The 26,112-nt window shown below is 43.7% G+C and overlaps 1 protein-coding gene across 1 annotated transcript; it reads left to right on the top strand.

The window, feature by feature from the left end:
• The first annotated feature begins 18,153 nt into the window (after nucleotides 1-18,153).
• On the top strand, nucleotides 18,154-25,529 carry LOC119336782 (uncharacterized aarF domain-containing protein kinase At5g05200, chloroplastic-like). Its single transcript, XM_037608858.1, has 8 exons — nucleotides 18,154-18,341; nucleotides 18,441-18,579; nucleotides 18,875-19,017; nucleotides 20,126-20,391; nucleotides 20,887-20,984; nucleotides 21,150-21,328; nucleotides 21,658-21,768; nucleotides 25,043-25,529. Exons 1-8 carry the CDS (start codon nucleotides 18,270-18,272, stop codon nucleotides 25,211-25,213), a joined length of 1,179 nt encoding a protein of 392 aa, XP_037464755.1. The 5' UTR covers nucleotides 18,154-18,269; the 3' UTR covers nucleotides 25,214-25,529.
• The last annotated feature ends 583 nt before the right edge of the window (nucleotides 25,530-26,112 follow it).

The raw sequence follows: 26,112 nt of genomic DNA, 5'->3' as shown, positions 1-26,112 counted from the left end.
GCAATAGCAACATACTAAACGATCGTGTGCTAAGCTAACGGAATGGGTCAAGTCAATCACATCATTCTCCTAATGATGTGATCTCGTTAATCAAATGACAACTCTTTTGTCCATGGCTAGGAAACTTAACCATCTTTGATTCACGAGCTAGTCAAGTAGAGGCATACTAGTGACACTATGTTTGTCTATGTATTCACACATGTATTATGTTTCCGGTTAATACAATTCTAGCATGAATAATAAACATTTATCATGAAATAAGGAAATAAATAATAACTTTATTATTGCCTCTAGGGCATATTTCCTTCAGTCTCCCACTTGCACTAGAGTCAATAATCTAGTTCACATCACCATGTGATTTAACACCAATATTCACATCTATATGTGATTAATACCCATAGTTCACATCGTCATGTGATCAACGCCCAAAGGGTTTACTAGAGTTAATAATCTAGTTCACATTGCAATGTGATTAACACCCAAAGAGTACTAAGGTGTGATCATGTTTTGCTCGTGAGAGAAGCTTAGTCAACGGGTCTGTCATATTCAGAGCCGTGTGTATTTTGCAAATATTCTATGTCTTCAATGCTCTGCATGAAGCTACTCTCGCTAATTGCTCCCACTTTCAATATGTATCCAGATTGAGACTTAGAGTCATCTGGATCGGTGTAAAAGCTTGTATCGTTGTAACTTTTACGACGAGCTCTTTTATCACTTCCATTATCGAGAAATATTTTCTTAGTCCTCACTAAGGATATTCTTGACCGCTGTCCAGTGATCTACTCTTAGATCAAAATTGTACTCCCTTGCCAAACTCAGCGCAAGGTATACAATAGGTCCGGTACATAGCATAGCATACTTTATAGAACCTATGACTGAGGCATAGGGAATGACTTTCATTCTCTTTTCTATTTTCTGCCGTGGTCGGGATTTGAGTCTTACTCAATTTCACACCTTTGCAACACAGGCAAGAACTTTTTCTTTGACTGTTCCATTTTGAACCACTTCAAAATCTTGACAAGGTATGTACTTATTGAAAAAACTTATCAAGCGTCTTGATCTATCTCAATAGATCTTGATGCTCAATATGTAAGCAGCTTCACCGAGGTCTTTCTTTGAAAGAACTCCTTTCAAACACTCCTTTATGTTTTGCAGAATAATTCTACATTATTTCCAATCAACAATATGTCATTCACATATACTTATCAGAAATACTGTAGTGCTCCCACTCACTTTCTTGCAAATACAGGCTCACCATAAGTCTGTACAAAACTATATGCTTTGATCAACTTATCAAAGCGTATATTCCAACTCTGAGATGCTTGCACCAGTCTATTGATGAATCGCTGGAGTTTGCACATTTTGTTAGCACCTTTCGGATCGACAAAAACTTCTGGTTGTATCATATACAACTCTCCTTTAAGAAAACCATTAAGGAATGCAGTTTTGACATCCATTTGCCAGATTTCATAAAATGTGGCAATTGCTAACATGATTCAGACAGACTTAAGCATCGATACGAGTGAGAAAATCTCATCGTATTCAACACCTTGAACTTGTTGAAAACCTTTCGCAACAAGTCGAGCTTAGTAGATAGTAACACTACTATCAGTGTCCGTCTTCCTCTTGAAGATCCATTTATTTAACATGGCTTGCTGATCATCGAGCAAGTCAATCAAAGTCCATACTTTGTTCTCATACATGGATCATATCTCAGATTTTATGGCCTCAAGCCATTTTGTGGAATCTGGGCTCATCATCACTTCCTCATAGTTCGTAGGTTCATCATGGTCTAGTAACATGATTTCCAGAACATGATTACTGCACCACTCTGGTGCGGATCTTACTCTGGAAGACCTATGAGGTTTGGTAGTAACTTGATCTGAAGTTTCATGATCATCATCATTAACTTCCTCACTAATTGGTGTAGAAATCACTAGAACTGATTTCTGTGATAAACTACTTTCCAACAAGGGAGTAGATATAGTTACCTCATCAAGTTCTACTTTCCTCCCACTCACTTCTTTCGAGAGAAACTCCTTCTCTAGAAACGATCCATTCTTAGCAACAAATATTTGCCTTCGGATCTGTGATAGAAGGTGTACCCAACAGTTTCCTTTGGGTATTCTATGAAGACGCACTTCTCCGATTTGGGTTTGAGCTTATCACTTATCAGGATGAAACTTTTTCACATAAGCATCGTAGCCCCAAACTTTAAGAAACGACAACTTGGCTTTCTTGCTAAACCACAGTTCATATGGTGTCGTCTCAACAGATTTAGATGGTGCCCTTTTAACGTGAATGTAGCTGTCTCTAATGCATAACCCCAAAATGATAATGGTAAATCAATAAGAGACATCATAGATCGCACCATATCCAATAAAGTGCGGTTACGATGTTCGGACACACCATAACGTTGTGGTGTTCCAGGTGGCGTGAGCTGTGAAACTATTCCACATTGTTTTAATTGAAGACCAAACTCGTAACTCAAATATTCGTCTCCACGATCAGATCGCAGAAATTTTATTTTCTTGTTACAATGATTTTTCCACTTCACTCTGAAATTCTTTGAACCTTTTAACTATTTCATACTTATGTTTGATCAAGTAGATATACCCATATCTGCTCAAATCATCTTGTGAAGGTCAGAAAATAACGATACTTGCCACAAGCATCAACACTCACTGGATCGCATGCATCGGTATGTATTATTTCCAGTAAGTCAGTAGCTTGTTCCATTGTTCCGGAGAACGGAGTTTTAGTCATCTTGCCCAAAAGGCACGGTTCACAAGCATCAAATGATTCATAACCAAGTGATTCCAAAAATCCATCTTTATGGAGTTTCTTCATGCGCTTTACACCAATATGACCCAAACAGCAGTGCCACAAATAAGTTGCACTATCATTATTAACTTTGCATCTTTTGGCATCAATATTATGAATATGTGTATCACTACGATCGAGATCCAACAAACTATGTTCATTGGGTGTATGACCATCGAAGGTCTTATTCATGTAAACAGAATAACAATTATTCTCTAACTTTAAATGAATAACCGTATCGCAATAAACACGATCAAATCATGTTCAAGCTCAACGCAAACGCCAAATAACATTTATTTAGGCTTAACACTAATCCCAAAAGTATAGGGAGTGTGTGATGATGATCATATCAATCTTGGAACTACTTCCAACACTCATCGTCACTTCCCCTCAACTAGTCTCTGTTTATTCTGTAACTCCTGTTTCGAGTTACTAATCTTAGTAACCGAACAAGTATCAAATACTCAGGGGCTACTATAAACACTAGTAAGGCACACATCAATAACCTGTATATCAAATATACCCTTGTTCACTTTGCCATCCTTCTTATCCACCAAATATTCAGGGCATTTCCGCTTCCAATGACCATTTCCTTTACAGTGTAAGCACTCAGTTTCAGGCTTTGGTCCAGCTTTGGTCTTCTTCACGGGAGTGACAACTTGTTTGCCATTCTACTTGAAGTTTCCCTTTCTTTCCCTTTGCCCTTTTCTTGAAACTAGTGGTCTTGTCAATCATCAACACTTGATGTTCTTTCTTGATTTCTACCTTCGTCGATTTCAACATCACGAAGAGCTCAGGAATCATTTTCGGCATCATTTGCATACTATAGTTCATCACAAAGTTCTACTAACTTGGTGATGGTAACTAGAGAACTCTGTCAATCACTATCTTATCTGGAAGATTAACTCCCACTTGATTCAAGCGATTGAAGTACCCAGACAATCTGAGCACATGCTCACTAGTTGAGCGATTCTCCTCCATCTTTTAGCTATAGAACTTGTTGAAGACTTCATATCTCTCAACTCTGGTATTTGCTTGAAATATTAACTTCAACTCCTGGAACATCTCATATGGTCCATGACGTTCAAAACGTCTTTGAAGTCCCGATTCTAAGCCGTTAAGCATGGTGCACTAAACTATCAGGTAGTCATCATATTGAGCTAGCCAAACGTTCATAACGTCTGCATATGCTCCTGCAATAGGTTTGTCACCTAGCGGTGCATCAAAGACATAATTCTTCTGCGCAACAATGAGGATAAACCTCAGATCACGGATCCAATCCGCATCATTGCTACTAACATTTTTCAACACAATTTTCTCTAGGAACATATCAAAATAAACATATGAAAGCAACAACGCAAGCTATTGATCTACAACATAATTTGCAAAATACTACCAGGACTAAGTTCATGATAAATTTAAGTTCAATTAATCATATTACTTAAGAACTCCCACTTAGAAAGACATCTCTCTAATCCACTAAGTGATCACGTGATCCAAATCAACTAAACCATAACCGATCATCACGTGAAATGGAGTAGCTTTCAATGGTGAACATCATTATGTTGATCATATCTACTATATGATTCACACTCGACCTTTCGGTCTCCGTGTTTCGAGGCCATATCTGCATATGCTAGGCTCGCCAAGTTTAACCTGAGTATTTCGCATGTGCAAAACTGGCTTGCACCCGTTGTAGATGGACGTAGAGCTTATCACACCCGATCATCACGTGGTGTCTGGGCACGACGAACTTTGGCAACGGTGCATACTCAGGGAGAACACTTCTTGATAATTTAGTGAGAGATCATCTTAAAATGCTACCGTCAATCAAAGCAAGATAAGATGTATAAAAGATAAACATCACATGCAATCAAAATATGTGACATGATATGGCCATGATCATCTTGCGCCTTTGATCTCCATCTCCAAAGTACTGTCTGTTGGGGAACGTAGTAATTTCAAAAAAATTCCTACGTACACGCAAGATCATGGTGATGACATAGCAACGAGAGGGGAGAGTGTTGTCCACGTACCCTCGTAGACCGTAAGCGGAAGCGTTATGACAACGCGGTTGATGTAGTCATACGTCTTCACGATCCGACCGATCCAAGCACCGAACGTACGGCACCTCCGAGTTCAGCACACGTTCAGCACGATGACGATCCCCGGGCTCTGATCCAGCAAAGCTTCGGAGATGAGTTCCGTCAGCACGACGGCATGGTGACGATGATGATGTTCTACCGGCGCAGGGCTTCGCCTAAACTCCGCGACGATATGACCGAGGTGGAATATGGTGGAGGGGGGCACCGCACACGGCTAAGGAACGATCCGTAGATCAACTTGTGTTGTTCCTAGAGGTGCCCCCCTGCCCCCGTATATAAAGGAGCAAGGGGGGAGGGGGCGGCCGGCCTAGGAGGGGCGCGCCAAGGGGAGTCCTACTCCCACCGGGAGTAGGACTCCCTCCTTCCTTGTTGGAGTAGGAGAAAGGGGGAAAGAGGGGGAGAGGAGGAAGGAAAGGGGGGCCGCACCCCTTGTCCAATTCGGACCAGAGGGGGGCTGCGCGCCTCCTTCCTTTCGTCCTCTCTCCTCTATTCCCGTATGGCCCAATAAGGCCCATATACTCCCCGGCGAATTCCCGTAACTCTCCGGTACTCCGAAAAATACCCGAATCACTTGGAACCTTTCCGAACTCCGAATATAGTCGTCCAATATATCAATCTTTATGTCTCGACCATTTCGAGACTCCACGTCATGTCCCTGATCTCATCCGGGACTCCGAACTCCTTCGGTACATCAAAACTCATAAACTCATAATATAACTGTCATCGAAACCTTAAGCGTGCGGACCCTACGGGTTCGAGAACTATGTAGACATGACCTAGAACTATTCTCGGTCAATAACCAATAGCGGAACCTGGATGCCCATATTGGCTCCTACATATTCTACGAAGATCTTTATCGGTCAAACCGCATAACAACATACGTTGTTCCCTTTGTCATCGGTATGTTACTTGCCCGAGATTCGATCGTCGGTATCCAATACCTAGTTCAATCTTGTTACTGGCAAGTCTCTTTACTCGTTACGTAATGCATCATTCTGTAACTAACTCATTAGTCACATTGCTTGCAAGGCTTATAGTGATGTGCATTACCGAGAGGGCCCAGAGATACCTCTCCGACAATCGGAGTGACAAAACCTAATCTCGAAATACGCCAACCCAACATGTACCTTTGGAGACACCTGTAGTACTCCTTTATAATCACCCAGTTATGTTGTGACGTTTGGTAGCACCCAAAGTGTTCCTCCGGTAAACGGGAGTTGCATAATCTCATAGTTACAGGAACATGTATAAGTCATGAAGAAAGCAATAGCAACATACTAAACGATCAAGTGCTAGGCTAACGGAATGGGTCATGTCAATCACATCATTCTCCTAATGATGTGATCCCATTAATCAAATGACAACACATGTCTATGGTTAGGAAACATAACCATCTTTGATTAATGAGCTAGTCAAGTAGAGGCATACTAGTGACTATATGTTTGTCTATGTATTCACACATGTATTATGTTTTCGGTTAATACAATTCTAGCATGAATAATAAACATTTATCATGATATAAGGAAATAAATAATAACTTTATTATTGCCTCTAGGGCATATTTCCTTCAGTCTCCCACTTGCACTAGAGTCAATAATCTAGTTCACATCACCATGTGATTTAACATCAATATTCATATCTGTATATGATTAACACCTATAGTTCACATCGTCATGTGACCAACACCCAAAGGGTTTACTAGAGTCAATAATCTAGTTCACATCGCTATGTGATTAACACCCAAAGAGTACTAAGGTGTGATCATGTTTTGCTCGTGAGAGAAGCTTAGTCAACGGGTCTGTCACATTCAGAGCCGTATGTATTTTGCAAATATTCTATGTCTACAATGCTCTGCACGGAGCTACTCTAGCTAATTGCTCCCACTTTCAATATGTATCCAGATTAAGACTTAGAGTCATCTGGATCAGTGCCAAAACTTGTATCGACATAACCTTTTACGATGAACCTTTTGTCACCTCCATAATTGAGAAACATATCCTTATTCCACTAAGGATAATTTTGACCAATGTCCAGTGATCTACTCCTATATCACTATTGTACTCCCTTGCCAAACCAGGGCAGAGTATACAATAGGTCTGGTTCACAGCATAGCATACTTTATAGAACCTATGACCGAGGCATAGGGAATGACTTTTCATTCTCTTTCTATTTTCTGCCTTGGTCGGGTCTTGAGTCTTACTCAACTTCACACCTTGCAACACACGCAAGAACTCCTTCTTTGATTGTTCCATTTTGAACTACTTCAAAATCTTGTCAAGGTATGTACTCATTGAAAATCTTATCAAGCGTCTTGATCTATCTCAATAGATCTTGATGCTCAATATGTAAGTAGCTTTACCGAGGTCTTTCTTTTAAAGAACTCCTTTCAAAACACTCCTTTATGCTTTGCAGAATAATTCTACATTATTTCCGATCAACAATATGTCATTCACATATACTTATCAGAAATGCTGTAGTGCTCCCACTCACTTTCTTGTAAATACAGGCTTCACCGGCAAGTCTGTATAAAACTATATGCTTTGATCAACTTATCAAAGCGTATATTCCAACTTCGAGATGCTTGCACCAGTCCATTGATGGATCGTTGGAGCTTGCTCATTTTGTTAGCACCTTTCGGATCGACAAAACCTTCTGGTCGTATCATATACAACTCTTCTTTAAGAAAACCATTAAGGAATGCAGTTTTGACATCCTTTTGCCAGATTTCATAAAATATGGCAATTGCTAACATGATTCTGACAGACTTAAGCATTGATACGAGTGAGAAAATCTCATCGTATTCAACACCTTGAACTTGTCGAAAAACTTTCGCAACAAGTCGAGCTTAGTAGATAGTAACACTACTATCAGTGTCCGTCTTCCTCTTGAAGATCCATTTATTTAACATGGCTTGCTGATCATCGAGCAAGTCAGTCAAAGTCCATACTTTGTTCTCATACATGGATCATATCTCAGATTTTATGGCCTCAAGCCATTTCGTGGAATCTGGGCTCATCATCGCTTCCTCATAGTTCGTAGGTTCATCATGGTCTAGTAACATGACTTCCAGAACATGATTACCGTACCACTCTGGTGCGGATCTTACTCTGGAAGACCTACGAGGTTTGGCAGCAACTTGATCTGAAGTTTCATGATCATCATCATTAACTTTCTCACTAATTGGTGTAGTAATCACTGGAACTGATTTCTGTGATGAACTACTTTCCAATAAGGGAGAAGGTACAATTACCTCATCAAGTTCTACTTTCCTCCCACTCACTTCTTTCGAGAGAAACTCCTTCTCTAGAAAGGATCCATTCTTAGCAACAAAGATTTTTGTCTTTGGATCTGTGATAGAAGGAGTACCCAACAGTTTCCTTTGGGTATTCTATGAAGACGCACTTCTCCGATTTGGGTTCGAGCTTATTAGGTTGAAAAACTTTTTCATATAAGCATCGCAACTCCAAACTTTAAGAAACGACAGCTTAGGTTTACTGCTAAACCATAGTTCATACGGTGTCGTCTCAACGGATTTAGATGGTGCCCTATTAAACGTGAATGCAGCTGTCTCTAATGCATAACCCCAAAATGATAGTGGTAAACTGATAAGAGACATCATAGATCGCACCATATCTAGTAAAGTACGATTACGACATTCGGACACACCATTACATTGTGGTGTTCCAGGTGGCGTGAGTTTGTGAAACTATTCCACATTGTTTTAATTGAAGACCAAACTCGTAACTCAAATATTTGTCTCCATGATCAGATCGTAGAAACTTTATTTTCTTGTTATGATGATTTTTCCACTTCACTCTGAAATTCTTTGAACCTTTCAACTATTTCAGTCTTATGTTTCATCAAGTAGATATACCCATATCTGCTCAAATCATCTTGCGAAGGTCAGAAAATAACGATACTTGCCACGAGCATCAACACTCATTGGATCGCATACATCGGTATGTATCATTTCCAATAAGTCAGTAGCTTGTTCCATTGTTCTGGAGAATGGAGTTTTAGTCATCTTGCCCAAAAGGCACGGTTCGCAAGCATCAAATGATTCATAACCAAGTGATTCCAAAAATCCATCTTTATGGAGTTTCTTCATGCGCTTTACACCGATATGACCCAAACGGCAGTGCCACAAATAAGTTGCACTATCATTATTAACTTTGCATCTTTTGGCATCAATATTATGAATATGTGTATCACTACGATCAAGATCCAACAAACTATTTTCATTGGGTGTATGACCATCAAAGGTTTTATTCATTTAAACAGAACAACAATTATTCTCTGATTTTAAATGAATAACCGTATTGCAATAAACATGATCAAATCATATTCATGCTCAACGCAAACACCAAATAACATTTATTTAGGTTCAACACTAATCCCGAAAGTATAGGGAGTGTGCGATGATGATCATATCAATCTTGGAACCACTTCCAACACACATCGTCACTTCACCCTCAACTAGTTTCTGTTTATTCTGTAACTCCTGTTTCGAGTTACTAATCTTAGCAACCGAACAAGTATCAAATACTCAGGGGTTACTATAAACACTAGTAAGGTACACATCAATAACATGTATATCAAATATACCCTTGTTCACTTTGCCATCCTTCTTATCCACCAAATATTCAAGGCATTTCTGCTTCTAGTGACCATTTCCTTTGCAGTATAATCACTCAGTTTCAGGCTTTGGTCCAGCTTTGGGCTTCTTCGCGGGAGTGACAACTTGCTTGCCATTCTGCTTGAAGTTCCCTTTCTTTCCCTTTGCCCTTTTCTTGAAACTAGTGGTCTTGTCAATCATCAAGACTTGATGCTCTTTCTTGATTTGTACCTTTGTCGATTTCAGCATCACGAAGAGCTCGGGAATCGTTTTCGTCATCCCTTGCATTATAGTTCATCACGAAGTTCTACTAACTTGACGGTGGTGACTAGAGAATTCTGTCAATCACTATCTTATCTGGAAGATTAACTTCCACATGATTCAAGCGATTGTAGTACCCAGACAATCTGAGCACATGCTCACTAGTTGAGCGATTCTCCTCCATCTTTTAGCTATAGAACTTGTTGGAGACTTCATATCTCTCAACTCGGGTATTTGCTTGAAATATTAACTTCAACTCCTGGAACATCTCATATGGTCCATGACGTTCAAAACGTTTTTGAAGTCCCGATTCTAAGCCATAAAGCATGGTGCACAAAACTATCAAGTAGTCATCATATTGAGCTAGCCAAACGTTCATAACGTCTGCATCTGCTCCTGCAATGTGTCTGTCGCCTAGCGGTGCATTAGGGACATAATTCTTCTGTGCAGCAATGAGGATAAACCTCAAATCACAGATCCAATCCGTATCATTGCTACTAACATCTTTCAATACAATTTTCTCTAGGAACATATTAAAATAAACATATGAAAGCAACAACGCAAGCTATTGATCTACAACATAATTTGCAAAATACTACCAGGACTAAGTTCATGATAAATTTAAGTTCAATTAATCATATTACTTAAGAACTCCCACTTAGATAGACATCCCTCTAATCCTCTAAGTGATCACATAATCCAAATTCAACTAAATCATAACCGATCATCACGTGAAATGAATTAGTTTTCAATGGTGAACATCTTATGTTGATCATATCTACTATATGATTTACGCTCGACCTTTCGGTCTCCGTGTTCCGAGGCCATATCTGCATATGCTAGGCTCGTCAAGTTTAACCTGAGTATTCTGCGTGTGCAAAACTGGCTTGCACCCGTTGTAGATGGACGTAGAGCTTATCACACCCGATCATCACGTGGTGTCTGGGCACGACGAACTTTGGCAACGGTGCATACTCAGGGAGAACACTTCTTGATAATTAGTGAGAGATCATCTTAAAATGCTACCGTCAATCAAAGCAAGATAAGATGCATAAAAGATAAACATCACATGCAATCAATATAAGTGATATGATATGGCCATCATCATCTTGTGCTTGTGATCTCCATCTTCGAAGCACCGTCATGATCGCCATCGTCACCGGCGCGACACCTTGATCTCCATCGTAGCATCGTTGTCGTCTCGCCAATCTTATGCTTGTACGACTATTGCTACCGCTTAGTGATAAAGTAAAGCATTACAGGGCAATTGCATTGCATACAATAAAGCGACAACCATATGGCTCCTGCCAGTTGCCGATAACTCGGTTACAAAACATGATCATCTCATACAATAAAATTTAGCATCATGTCTTGACCATATCACATCACAACATGCCCTGCAAAAACAAGTTAGACGTCCTCTACTTTGTTGTTACAAGTTTTTACGTGGCTGCTACGGGCTTAAGAAAGAACCAATCTCACCTACTCATCAAAACCACAACGATAGTTTGTCAAGTTGGTGTTGTTTTAACCTTCGCAAGGACCGGGCGTAGCCACACTCGGTTCAACTAAAGTTGGAGAAACTGACACCCGCTAGCCACCTGTGTGCAAAGCACGGCGGTAGAACCAGTCTCGCGTAAGCGTACGCGTAATGTCGGTCCGGGCCGCTTCATCCAACAATACCGCCGAACCAAAGTATGACATGCTGGTAAGCAGTATGACTTATATCGCCCACAACTCACTTGTGTTCTACTCGTGCATATAACATCAAACCATAAAACCTAGGCTCGGATGCCACTGTTGGGGAACATAGTAATTTTAAAAAATTTCCTACGTACACGCAAGATCATGATGATGACATAGCAACGAGAGGGGAGAGTGTTGTCCACGTACCCTCGTAGACCATAAGCGGAAGCGTTATGACAACGCAGTTGATGTAGTCGTACGTCTTCGCGATCTGACCGATCCAAGCACCGAACGTACGGCACCTCCGAGTTCAGCACACGTTCAGCTCGATGACGATCCCCGGGCTCCGATCCAGCAAAGCTTCGGGGATGAGTTCCGTCAGCACGACGGCGTGATGACGATGATGATGTTCTACCGGCGCAGGGCTTCGCCTAAACTCCGCGACGATATGACCGAGGTGGAATATGGTGGAGGGGGGCACCGCACACGGCTAAGGAACGATCCGTAGATCAACTTGTGTTGTTCCTAGAGGTGCCCCCCTGCCCCCGTATATAAAGGAGCAAGGGGGAGGGGGCGGCCGGCCTAGGAGGGGCGCGCCAAGGGGAGTCCTACTCCCACCGGGAGTAGGACTCCCTCCTTCCTTTTTGGAGTAGGAGAAAGGGGGAAAGAGGGGGAGAGGAGGAAGGAAAGGGGGGCCGCACCCCTTGTCCAATTCGGACCAGAGGGGGGCTGCATGCCTCCTTCCTTTCGTCCTCTCTCCTCTATTCCCGTATGGCCCAATAAGGCCCATATACTCTCCGGCGAATTCCCGTAACTCTCCGGTACTTCAAAAAATACCCGAATCACTCGGAACTTTTCCGAACTCCGAATATAGTCGTCCAATATATCGATCTTTACGTCTCGACCATTTCGAGACTCCTCGTCATGTCCCCGATCTCACCCGGGACTCCAAACTCCTTCGGTACATCAAAACTCATAAACTCATAATATAACTGTCATCAAAATCTTAAGCGTGCGGACCCTACGGGTTCGAGAACTATGTAGACATGACCTAGAACTATTCTCGGTCAATAACCAATAGAGGAACCTGGATGCCCATATTGGCTCCTACATATTCTACGAAGATCTTTATCGGTCAAACCGCATAACAACATACGTTGTTCCCTTTGTCATCGGTATGTTACTTGCCCGAGATTCGATCGTCGGTATCCAATACCTAGTTCAATCTCGTTACTGGCAAGTCCCTTTACTCGTTACGTAATGCATCATTCCGTAACTAACTCATTAGTCACATTGTTTGCAAGGCTTATAGTGATGTGCATTACCGTGAGGGCCCAGAGATACCTCTCCGACAATCGGGGTGACAAAACCTAATCTCGAAATACGCCAACCCAACATGTACCTTTGGAGACACCTGTAGTACTCCTTTATAATCACCCAGTTACGTTGTGACGTTTGGTAGCACCCAAAGTGTTCCTCCGGTAAACGGGAGTTGCATAATCTCATAGTTACAGGAATATGTATAAGTCATGAAGAAAGCAATAGCAACATACTAAACGATGAAGTGCTAGGCTAACGGAATGGGTCATGTCAATCACATCATTCTCCTAGTGATGTGATCCCATTAATCAAATGACAACACATGTCTATGGTTAGGAAACATAACCATCTTTGATTAATGAGCTAGTCAAGTAGAGGCATACTAGTGACTAGATGTTTGTCTATGTATTCACACATGTATTATGTTTCCGGTTAATACAATTCTAGCATGAATAATAAGCATTTATCATGATATAAGGAAATAAATAATAACTTTATTATTGCCTCTAGGGCATATTTCCTTCACTGTCATGATCTCTATCGTCACCGGCACGACACCATGATCTTCATCATCTTGATCTATATCAATGTGTCGTCACATGGTCGTCTCGCCAACTATTACTCTTGCAACTATTGCTATCGCATAGCGATAAAGTAAAGCAATTATTTGGCGCTTGCATCTTATGCAATAAAGAGACAACCATAAGGCTTCTGCCAGTTGCCGATAACTTCAACAAAACATGATCATCTTATACAACAACTTATATCTCATCACGTCTTGACCATATCACATCACAACATGCCCTGCAAAAACAAGTTAGACGTCCTCTACTTTGTTGTTGCAAGTTTTATGTGGCTGCTACAGGCTTAGCAAGAACCGTTCTTACCTACGCATCAAAACCACAACGATAGTTTGTCAAGTTGGTGCTGTTTTAACCTTCGCAAGGACCGGGCGTAGCCACACTCGATTCAACTAAAGTTGGAGAAACTGACACCCGCCAGCCACCTGTGTGCAAAGCACGTCGGTAGAACCAGTCTCGCGTAAGCGTACGTGTAATGTCGGTCCGGGCCGCTTCATCCAACAATACCGCCGAACCAAAGTATGACATGCTGGTAAGCAGTATGACTTGTATCGCCCACAACTCACTTGTGTTCTACTCGTGCATATAACATCTACGCGTAAAACCTGGCTCGGATGCCACTGTTGGGGAACGTAGTAATTTCAAAAAATTTCCTACGCACACGCAAGATCATGGTGATGCATAGCAACGAGAGGGGAGAGTATTGTCCACGTACCCTCATAGACCATAAGCGGAAGCGTTATGACAACGCGGTTGATGTACTAGTACGTCTTCACGATCCAACCGATCCAAGTACCGAACGTACGGCACCTCCGAGTTCAGCACACGTTCAGCTCGATGACGATCCCCGGACTCCGATCCAGTAAAGTGTCGGGGATGAGTTCCGTCAGCACGACGGCGTGGTGACGATGATGATGCTCCACCGGCGCAGGGCTTCGCCTAAACTCCACGACGATATGACCGAGGTGGAATATGATGGAGGGGGGCACCGCACACGGCTAAGGAACGATCCGTAGATCAACTTGTGTGCCATGGGGTGCCCCCCTGCCCCCGTATATAAAGGAGAAAGGGGGGAGGAGGCCAGCCCTAGGAGGGGGCGCGCCAAGTGTGGAGTCCTACTAGGACTCCCTAGTCCTAGTAGGATTCCACCTCCCTTGTTGGAGTAGGAGAAGGGGAAAGAGGGGGAGAGGAAGAAGGAAAGGGGGGCTGCACCCCTTGTCCAATTCGGACCAGAGGGGGGGCGCATGCCTCCTTCCTTTTGGCCTCTCTCCTCTATTCCCGTATGGCCCAATAAGGCCCATATACTCCCCGGCGAATTCCCGTAACTCTTCGGTACTCCGAAAAATACCCGAATCACTCGGAACCTTTCCGAACTCCGAATATAGTCGTCCAATATATCGATCTTTATGTCTCGAGCATTTCGAGACTCCTCGTCATGTCCCCGATCTCATCCGGGACTCAGAACTCCTTCGGTACATCAAAACTCATAAACTCATAATATAACTGTCATCGAAACCTTAAGCGTGCGGACCCTACGGGTTCGAGAACTATGTAGACATGACCTATAACTGTTTCCGGTCAATAACCAATAGTGGAACCTGGATGTTCATATTGGCTCATACATATTCTACGAAGATCTTTATCGGTCAAACCGCATAACAATATACGTTGTTCCCTTTGTCATCGGTATGTTACTTGCCCGAGATTCGATCGTCGGTATCCAATACCTAGTTCAATCTCGTTACCGGCAAGTCTCTTTACTCGTTCCGTAATACATCATCCCACAACTAACTCATTAGTTGCAATGCTTGCAAGGCTTAAGTGATGTGTATTACCGAGAGGGCCCAAAGATACCTCTCCGACAATCGGAGTGACAAAACCTAATCTCGAAATATGCCAACCCAACATGTACCTTCGGAGACACCTGTAGAGCACCTTTATAATCACCCAGTTACGTTGTGACGTTTGGTAGCACACAAAGTGTTCCTCTGGTAAACGGGAGTTGCATAATCTCATAGTCACAGGAACATGTATAAGTCATGAAGAAAGCAGTAGCAACATACTAAACGATCGTGTGCTAAGCTAACGGAATGGGTCAAGTCAATCACATCATTCTCCTAATGATGTGATCTCGTTAATCAAATGACAACTCTTTTGTCCATTGCTAGGAAACTTAACCATCTTTGATTCACGAGCTAGTCAAGTAGAGGCATACTAGTGACACTATGTTTGTCTATGTATTCACACATGTATTATGTTTCCGGTTAATACAATTCTAGCATGAATAATAAACATTTATCATGAAATAAGGAAATAAATAATAACTTTATTATTGCCTCTAGGGCATATTTCCTTCACTAGGTTGCCCCAAAACACCTATAGACACAAGAAAATAAAGAAAACTAATAAAAACCAAATAAAATGTTAAATGTGCAATTCTCACAATGATAAGTGCAAAAACCGGTAATCATACATAATGGATGACTATTTGGTTCAATGTGACATGATATATGAAGAGAACATGCAACAAATGAGCTCTAAAAATGCATAAAATATAGAGCTATCATAGTCCTACACTCAGACCAGGGTGGGCACACAACAACAACAACAACAACAACAACAACAACAAAAACAACAACAACAACAACAACAACAAAAACAACAACAACAACAACAACAAAAACAACAACAACGACAACATTGGGCCACCAAAAAGTAGCGGCCGAAGGCGGAGGAGGAGGAGGAGGAGGGGAAGGACGATGAGCCGGATGATACAAATGGTGATCCAAAGAAGAAGGGTAGAGGAGAAAGCTTCAACATGAGTGAGGACGAGTTGTTGTGTGATGCATGGTTGGCCACTAGCTTCGATCCTCTCCATGGCACGGAGCAAAAGGGCACAACATTTTGGAAGAACATTCACATATGGTTCCATGAACACAAGTATTTCACGCACTACTCTTACGCGGTCATCCGCAACCGTAAATGGAAGTCTCTCAACCATCAATGGTCATCTAAGAGGCCATATCCAAGTATTGCGGACACTTGAAGCATCTCATCGCACGGTGGCCTAGAGGTGCACGGATCACCGAGCAAGTAAGTTGATCACTAGCCGGACATGCATTATTTTGTTGCTCATTAGCCGGATATTCTTAGTTTTGTTGATCACTATCCGGACATGCATTGTTTTGTCGCTCACTAGCCCGATATGCTTAGTTTTGTTTATGACTAGTCGGACATGCATTATTTTGTTGCTCACTAGCCGGATATGCTTAGTTTTGTTGATGAATAGCTGAATATGCATTGTTTTGTAGCCTTCTCGTGTTTGTTTGGTGTACAAGAACTTGGATAAGAAAAACTTCATCGTCGTGCATTATTGGTTGAAGTTGAATGCGCAACTGAAGTGAAACCTTTTCATAGCCAAGACCGCCGCCTAAGCCAACGAGGAAGAAATCGATGGCCCTACAGACCCAACCCAAGAACCGCCGAAGAAGGTTAGCAGATTTTTACGGGGGAAGAAGTGGTAGAAGGAGAGGGTGAAGCGAGAAGGTGTGGCGCCCAAGCTGGCGGAGAGGTTCGAGGACATCTTGTTGAAGAAGGAGGAGAGATGTGTGAAGCACTAGGACCTCAAGGAGGAGAAAAAGTTAGAGAGGCTCAAATTGTTGATGGAGACGACAAACAAGAAGGTCAAGCTCGAAGAGAGGAGGACCATGATCGAAGAGAGGAAGGCTGTGTTTGAGGAAAATAAGGTGAAGATCGCCGCCAATGAGGAGGACGCCAAGATGTTGACCTTGAATGTGGACTCTTTGGATGCCAACGCAAGAATGATCGCGCAATCCGTCCGCTACCAGATGTTGCAGTGGCATAAAGATCAGTTGGCGGCAGCGGACAATGAGGAGGCGGCGGAGATGGACGCGGAGGCTGTCTATGCGGCGGCGATGACACCTTGATCGGGAGCAAATGGCTGGGATTGCCGATCCAATAGGTAAAAAATTGCACGGACTGCCGAACCGTCATTCTTTTGAATTCGTCTATGTAAAAGGTAAGCATACTTGCCTCTTTTTGGTTGTGATCGGACATGTGATCCGGTGCACTGTGTTGATCAAACTAAATTTGAATTTAAAATTGCCTTTTTCTGATGGACGTATACATGATAGTATTAGATGACGGCCTTCTGCACCTGTGTCTTATCCCTGTGCGTGGACAGATGCGGAAAAATATTTGTGGTGAGCGGCTTGAAAATGCCGTAAGAACCTACCAATTTTCCCTTTGAAAAAAAGAACTACTCCGTAGAGTGCGGCGTTTCGGTGCCCGGGTGCATCTGCACCCGTTCAAAAAAAAATTCGTAAAAAATTCAGAAAAATTCAAAAAATTCCGAAAAAAATTGAGGTGGTGGACAATTTGATGCGTGAGGTGCGCCCCAATTTTCAAAACATTTGGACTTATGTGCAGCTCTCAGCAAAAAAGACAAATCAGACCAAAACAGTATATGAACAGTACACATTTTTACAGACCTCCGATTTGTCTTTTTTGAGCTTCACATAAGTCCAAATGTTTTGAAAATTAGGGCGCACCTCACGCATCAAATTGTTCACCACCCCAATTTTTTTCGGAATTTTTTGAATTTTTTTAGTATTTATTTTGATTTTTTTGGTGAGCGCAGGTGCAGATGAGCTCGGGCTCAGATTTGGATTTTCGCTACTCCGTATCATTTATTTTGAGCTAAAGAACCTACGAGCTACACGTATCGCACCCTTCTCCCATACACCCCGTTGAAGGCCAGCAAACGCACGCCGTGCCCCACGCTTCATCACACTTCACACCTCACGCGCGTACGCTTGTCTAGTTCGTCCCCCTCGCCGGCGACCCACCCATCCATTGATGGCAGCGACGGCGGTCGTGGGCGCCGCTTCTCGCTCCCGTCTCCTCCTCCACCACCACCGACTCCCTCAGGTCGGCTGCCCAACCTCTCGCCCCCCATCTCAGTTTTGGGTTCAGTTGCGTAACGAAATCCGTCTCGAACTAATTCGGGGGTTTATTGGCTTGTGGCAGGTTCCAGCCGGTGGGGGAGGTTCGCTGAGGGTGGGCGCGCTCGGGGCCGGACGGGATTGGAGACGACGGGTCCGGGTCGGGGTTAGGGTTTTCGCGCGCTACTCCTCCCAGCCACAAGACTTCTCTAGTCGACTCCAAGGTAATTTAATGACTACTAATCGCGGCGTCTGTGACTCTGAATATTTCATTCCATGCAGAAATGGCCAGGTATTTTCCATACGAGTGATACGAAAATGGACATAGATATGTTGTGTGGCTCTGGGGATGGTTGTAGTTTTGGTGTGATGTTGGTGACTATGTGTGAGGTGGATAAGGGGTACTAAGGGCAATTTGGTGATGGAGTAATACATGGACATGGGTTGAATGTGTGGAGTTCAGTTTGCTATTGTCTGAAAAACTTACCTTGGAGGTTTCCAATTTTTGTCCAATTGCAGATAGAGCTGGTGAATTGCCGAAATTAGTAGAGGATCTTCTCCAGACGTCGATTAGCACAGGGCCTCGAGGTGCCTTTAGGATGGCGCAAGGGATCCAAGCTCTCCTTGGGGTTGGTGGGGAGTGGCTAAATGACTTCTCGAAGGTTGTTGCTCGTTTTATTCTTCTTCTCTTATTTCTGTAAATCTTGGTATGAATGAAAATATAAATGCTCTTCGTACATTTTAAAAAGGAGACAACCCACACAGTGTAGACTCATTAATATTGTTTGTTTTCTGATGCATTTGGTGGCATGTAACTAATCATACAAGCATAACTGATAATAACACTAACAAAGATGAGCACACATGGATTCATTCAACCCTTTGTAGTTTATTCTAGTCACAATGCCATTCCTGTTGCTGAAATCAGTTGCAAAATAATCATACCATATTACATACTCATTGTATATTCTAATTTTCTCCGATGTTTTCTTTTGTTTATGTAAATAGCTTATTATGGATCAAACTTACTAACCATTGATGATAGCCGAAATCAATTGAAAACCTTTCATGAATTACTTGCTTTATACCTAATCATATAATTTTTTGGAAAAAACTAATTATAAATTCATGAAACTCTTGTTCTGATAAGAATTACTCTACTTATCTGTGAGCATAGTTCCATGTCTGTCTCTGCTTATGTTGTCCCTTCCACTAAAACTGAAGTTTATGTCCTTTTTAAGGCTTCGTGTGTAGTATATTTATTTGGTTTTTGGTTTGATTATGCAGCTTGCAAAAAACTTGCCAATGAACAAACTTGCTCCTATGAGCATATGCTTGTTTTGTTTTGAGAAGGCCAAGCCAAGATACAATGATGTAGATTGGTACGAGAGTGAATTGGTCACTGCGATAGAGTGATTGCATTTAGGTATATCAAACAAAAACAATACACGTTACATCAACAAATTCAGAGTACTGCCATTAATCAGAATATTACAACGAGTTCTTTTTTTCCGAGAAAGTTGCAGTAAATTTGTGTCCAGAAAGAATTTGATTCTGCAAATAACTCTTACACCATAGTATTTTGTGGTTCAAGCATGTCAAAATAACAGATAGCTTTGTGAAAACATCTTAGACATGTTCCTGTATTTTTGGAGGTCAACATTCTGTGATGCCGTTGAGTTAGATAATGCAAACTGGAAGTATATATTACTCAATTCTGAGATGCACTGCAAAAAAAATAAAATGATGCTCTATATATTCTTTTCTTAGGTAGCTATCATCAAGGACATAAATGAATCAATGCTTGAGGAAGTTGATTTTAGAAAGGAAGCTGTAAATATGGAGGCTTTCCAGAGATACATCGAAGCAATGGGATTTGATAGGCAGGCCAAATCTCCATTTGTGTATCAGCACTGTAGCACAAAGCGTGTCTTAACTATGGAAAGATTGTATGGTGTTCCACTCACCGATCTTGATTCTATAAGGTCTCTTGTTCCTGATCCTGAGTTGACTTTAGTCACTGCCCTCAATGTCTGGTATGTTTCACTTCCACCAGCTGCCTCAGTTTATCTTCTGGTATAACAATTGATTTGGATAATTATGTGGTACTATCTCCGTCCGGGGTTATACGTCCGCTGGGCACTCCACGTGTGTACCACAATTACAAGGCCGATTATAATCAATGCCCTGCTTTTTCGCTAGTGTCTGTTGGTGCTCGTTCGCTTATTGGGAGAATTTAATTCGCACGAGAGGCGAGGCTGCATGCGAGCGCGAGGGGCGAGGCTGCATGCTGAAACGTTGGCCTATTGATGCATCAGCCCGTGCATGCCCAATTTGAGTGGGCCTGAGTTTCTCTCTCATTGGTGCATTCGGCCAGCAGTGGTCTTGCAATCAACTTCTTTTTATAACTCACCACGATACAATTTTGTCTTGGTACCTGCGTTTCGGTCGGGCGGACCTGTATACCCGGACGGAGGTAGTAGTAGTCAAATCTTGGTGTAAGCATATTGATAGATCCACTTAATGTGTAGGTTTGGAAGCTTGATCTCATGTGAATCCTTCCATGCGGATGTGCATGCAGGAAACCTATGGTTGCTTCGTGATGGACGTGTTGGATTTATCGATTTTGGTATGTTTAAGACTTAAGTTCCTCCTACAGTGATCTTACTATTGCCATTTAGCGGGCATTATGTTCTCATTGGAATTTATGATAAGAGTCTTTACTTACTCATTAGCATTTAGCCATAACATCTTGTCAGCAAAGTATAATAATATTAGTTAATATACTTAACAGGAATTGTTGGTCGAATATCCCCAAGGACTTGGGCTGCTATGGAGATCTTTTTGGCTTCTTTCGCAACTGAGGATTACAATGCTATGGCATCGGCCCTTTCCGAAATGGGTGCTACAGGGAATGATATAGATGTTGACTCCTTTGCAAAGGACTTGCAAAATATATTCTCATCGCTACAGGTAATATCTACTGATGGGCACAAGGATACTTCTTTTTATCATCAACAGAAGGATACTTGATTTGATATTCGAAAGGCTTGATCAGCCTTATTGATTGTGGATGGTGTGCTTTAATGAAGAAACATTCTGCCGAAGTCCCAAAAGTATAAAACTCTATGCCAGAGCAGACCTGGCCTGAATACTTGTGGCAGCTCAATTTGGATTTAGGTAGCTTATGTGGAGCAACTAATGTGGCTAGCCTTGTAGTATTTCTTAAGTACTTGACATCCTATTGTACTAGTTTATTTTATGGTGCACAATACTCATGCATTTTTTTTTTTGTGAAGCAGGAGTTGGATACTGAAATTATAGTGGCAGCTGCAAGAAGTTCTGATGCTGCAGCTGTATCTGCTAATGTTGTTGTAGACGAGAGGCAGATGAATGCACTCTTTCTTGATCTGGTGAGCTTCTTGATTTTCTGATCCTATCTAGAGAACACAATGTAGAACTACAAACAAAATGTTCAAGTAGAGTTATATGAAATGTCATTCCTCCCGCTGCTAGTATTCCTTGTTGTGAGACAATTTCCGCTATAGTCAGTAGTTAGGGAGATACGCAGATCTGTATATGTATTGTTGTTCTATTTCTTTTGAAACTCGATCAGTAGGCGATTCTTATCTTTTGGACTGCAGTTCAAGATGGGTTAAGATCCTCTGTTTCGCACTCCAAACTGCTAAGTCCAAACCACGAACTCAACAAGATCGGGCGCAATTTCAACTGGCACGATGACATCGATAACACGCCGGATGGGCTGGTCAACTAGCCCATGGTCTGTCGCTCGAAATCGCTTGGCCGCCTTGGCCTTGCTGGTCTGGAGAAATTTGGTCAGGCGCTGAGGATGAGATGGCCTTGGTTCGGACCAATCCCAAGCGGCCGTGGGTGCGCTCCACCTTGCCATTTGATGATTCAGGCATGGATTTTTGTAGGCATCGACCACTATCACAATTGGAAATGGCGCAAAGACTGTTCTGGCATGACAACTGGAGCGGCAAAGGTCCGCTCAAGTCTTATGCCCCCGAGCTGTACAGAAGCGCCACTAGGAAGCAAAGGTCAGTTATGAAGGGGCTTCAGGATGATAACTGAATTCGAGCTGTAGCACGCATGCACACCCTTTCCCAGCTATACGAGTTTGTCATTCTTTGGACTTTGTTGGCTCGCACGAACCTTGACCCTGATCGGGATGACATCATCTCCTGGAAATGGACTTCCAGCGGCGTTACTCTCCGGCCTCCGCCTATGCTGTTCAATTCCACGGATCTCACCCCAGTTCCTGTCCACAAAAGATCTGGTTGGCGCATGCTGAGCCAAAATGCAATTTCTTCTCCTGTCTCGTTCTTCACGGTAGAATCCTCATTTCCGACATGCTTGCCATCCATGGGTGGCCGCACGACCCGATCTGCAAGCTATGTCTGCGTGCTCCTGAGACTGCCATGCATCTCTGCAAAGACTGCCCCTTTTTTTCGAGAAAACGCAAATGGCCTTTGCGTTTCATTGCATTGGAAAGATAGGGAATTTACATCCTCCTAGGAGGCAGGTTTACACAGTTGTCAGATGATCAGTGGACATCCCATGATGATGGCAAAATGACCCTGAGACCTTGAGCCCCGGCCTTTGCCCAACATCGGGCCTCGTCCTTGATCCTGTCAACAAGCTCATTGAGCGATGGGCTCACATGGTCAAAAACGCACGCGTTCCTATGCTTCCAGATCATCCACGGCACCAAAAGCGCCACGGATTTCAGTGCCTTGCGGAGCGCTGGCGGTGTGGATTCCTTAGCGCGCAGCCACCAGTCCATGAGCGAGTCAGTCATGCTCGGGCGTCGGCGCCGGTAAGCGCAGCCAAGATAGGATCTCATGCCATGTATGCCTAGTGAAGGGGCACGCGAGCATCAAGTGTCTGATCGTCTCCGGCTCTTGGTCGCATAGAAGACATCGCGGGTGGTGCTGCAGGCCACGGCGTGCAAGCCGCTCTGCGGTCCAACAGCGATCTTGGCATGCCAGCCAATGGAAAAATTTCACTCTTGGCGGTGCCCAGCTCCTCCAAATGAGCTTCCAGGAGTGGCAGCCTGTCGCTCCCTGGAAGGTTGCCCGGTAGCAGGACTGAGCAGTGTACACGCCGTTGGCGGTCCAGCTCCAGAGCAGCTTGTCCGGCTCGTTGGATAGCTCAACATGCTGCACAAGGTGCCAAAGCTTCAGGTACTGTCCAATCTCGGGAAGGCCGAGCAGCCCATGGATGTCGCGCGCCCAGCTGTTGCCGGTCAAGGCCTTCGCCACCGTTCTCGATTTCCGGTGATGCTTGGGGATGCACTGAAAGAGCATGGGCGCTAGCTCGCGGACGGACTGGCCGCCGAGCCAGCGGTCCTCCCAGAAGAGGGCGGTCGTGCCGTCCCCAATGGCCATGGTCGTGGAAGCGTGAAAGAGCGTGCGCTCTTCCAACGAAAACTGCAGGTCCAGCCCCTGCCATGCACGATCAGTGACCGTACGCGCAAGCCATAGCCAACGGAGCCGGAGCGTGGGCCCCGTGCGCTCGAGATCCCGGACACCTAGGCCGCCATATTCGAGCGGGCGGCAGACCCGGCGCCAATTCACATGACAGTGTCCACCGTGGGTGTCCGCGCGGCTGGCCCAAAGAAAACCACGCTGAATCTTCTCAAGTTGCTTCAGGGTTTTCTTGGGGGGTGCGAGCGCGAGCAATTGGTGAATTGGGATCACGCTGAGCACCGACTTGACAAGCGCCAGCCGTCCGGCCTTGTTCATCAGCCATGCCTTCCAGGTAGGAAGCCGGCCCGCCACCGTGTCGACAAGGGTTGCAGCTGGGCCGCGGAGGGGCGACGGGTGGTGAGCAGGATGCCTAGATAGGTGATCGGCAGCGTCGCGACGGGGCACCCAAGCAGCTCAATCAGCCCCGCGTCAGAGTCATCGCCGTGAAGAACATTGGCAGAACTCTTGGTGTAGTTCACCTGGAGCCCAGAAGCCGTGCCAAACACGTCCAGGATGCCTTTGACTGCCCCTTTTCCCAGGCTGTCTGGAGCAACGTTCAAACTTGGACTGGTGAGATCATCCAGGCTACTACCGTGCAGGGCACAACTCAGGGGGTCTCAGATTGGTGGAGACCATGATTGAAGCTGCACCGAAAGAGTTTAAGAGGCGCCGCAGTGGGAGACTTTTCTAGACGATTTGAAACATCTGGAAGGAAAGAACCATCACACTTTTAATGGGATCCGCCTAACCCTCCGGGAGGTCGCCGCGCTGGCCTTCAAGGTCATAAAACAGCGTCACATGGCATTTGGCCACGCAAGGGCAAGGGTATCGGTTAGACGCACACGTTTTTCCTCATGTTTTTGGAGTCCTGATGAATCCCTTCACAATCTCATCACATTTCTGTACAAAAACCTTCTATTCGTCTAATATGAAAAGGCAGCGCTCCTGGTGGTTTCTCCCCCCCCAAAAAAAAACACTGCTAAGGTAGGTATGGGCTCCTTCCTTTTGGCTTTCCGAAATATATTGTTCTATCCTTTTATTAATGTCCTCTTTAAGCGGGATAAAAGATGCCATTCTGAGATGCACATGTTTAATAATTGAGTATCAAGTTGCAGATTTGAATCCTAAGCAGGATGTATTTTTCTTGGAGAACAAAATAAACTAAGCTAACTTTTTTTGTTATTGCATCTCCCAGGTAAGGGTTAGCGAGTCATATGGGCTGAAATTTCCTAGGGAATTCGCTCTTCTCATGAAGCAACTTCTTTATTTTGATCGGTACACTAGACTGCTGGCTCCCAGCATGAACATGCTGCGAGATGAGAGGATTAACATTACTTCCAACAAGCACACCAGAAGAATGAATTGATTCTATCTTCCATCATTTGAGGAATTGGTGCAAGACATGGACAAGTGATATTGTGAGTTGTGACAAGCTTATGCAACCATTCTAGAACTGTGTATAATTTAATACGACCAGCATAGAAGTGAATCACGTGAGGGGAAACATAACACTGGCTCCTGTTGTGGAACTTAGGCATCTTGGAGCGGAAATTGCTTTTGGATCTCGGGCTACATGTAGACTGGAATTTGAAAATTATAAAATCATAATTTTCAAGTTTTAAAAAGTTCTGAATATATATACACCTACAATGGGATGTATACTACTGCTCAGTTCACTTGTATACACTGATATAAGACGTTTTTCACGTCCATGTACAAAATCAGGCACGCAATGTTTTTTTTTTCACTTTTACGTTATACCCCTAGGCGCCACACCACTCTCTCGGTCTCTTGTTCCCCTCTTCTCAATCCCTAGCTCGCCTCTGATGCTTGGGTCGCCGCATCGTCGCTGCCTCTACCTCGGCTGTGTTGCCGCCGACCTCTTCCTCTCGCGTTGTACCCGCCTCTCCATGGCCCATGTCGCTCTTCCTCTTGTGTCAAGATTGCATTTTTATTTGCCGCCCTCTTCCTCTTGTGTCAAGATTGCATTTTTATTTTCCGGCAGGAGGAATTCCATCTGTTCAGTGAGGCGGCTGGATCTGTGTCGTTAGGAGCGGGAGCTGCGAGAGGAGCTGGATATGGATCCGGAAGAGCTGGATCTGCATCTGGATCACCACCGCCTGCTCTGTCACCATCACAATGACCATGACAACGCCTCCCTGCCTGCAAGAACACGGTGAGTACTCCACGACCATGTTTTTGTACTGCTTAGAGCATCTCTAGCCGCACCTTTAACATGCCGTCCAGGGCGATTTTTTTCGCGTC

Source organism: Triticum dicoccoides, chromosome 7B (genome assembly GCF_002162155.2).
Source record: "Triticum dicoccoides isolate Atlit2015 ecotype Zavitan chromosome 7B, WEW_v2.0, whole genome shotgun sequence".
Taxonomy (NCBI): Eukaryota; Viridiplantae; Streptophyta; class Magnoliopsida; order Poales; family Poaceae; genus Triticum; species Triticum dicoccoides.
The sequence above is the reverse complement of the archived record's forward strand: the minus strand, read 5'-3'. Positions and strand labels throughout refer to the sequence as shown.

What these genes read in the sequence shown, in the direction of transcription:
- LOC119336782 (XM_037608858.1), top strand. Translation starts at nt 18,270, where the DNA reads ATGGCAGCGACGGCGGTCGTGGGCGCCGCTTCTCGCTCCCGTCTCCTC. An exon ending in GGCTAAATGACTTCTCGAAG is followed by an intron (nt 19,018 to 20,125) that starts GTTGTTGCTCGT and finishes TTCTTTTCTTAG; the next exon opens with GTAGCTATCATCAAGGACAT. An exon ending in ATATATTCTCATCGCTACAG is followed by an intron (nt 21,329 to 21,657) that starts GTAATATCTACT and finishes TTTGTGAAGCAG; the next exon opens with GAGTTGGATACTGAAATTAT.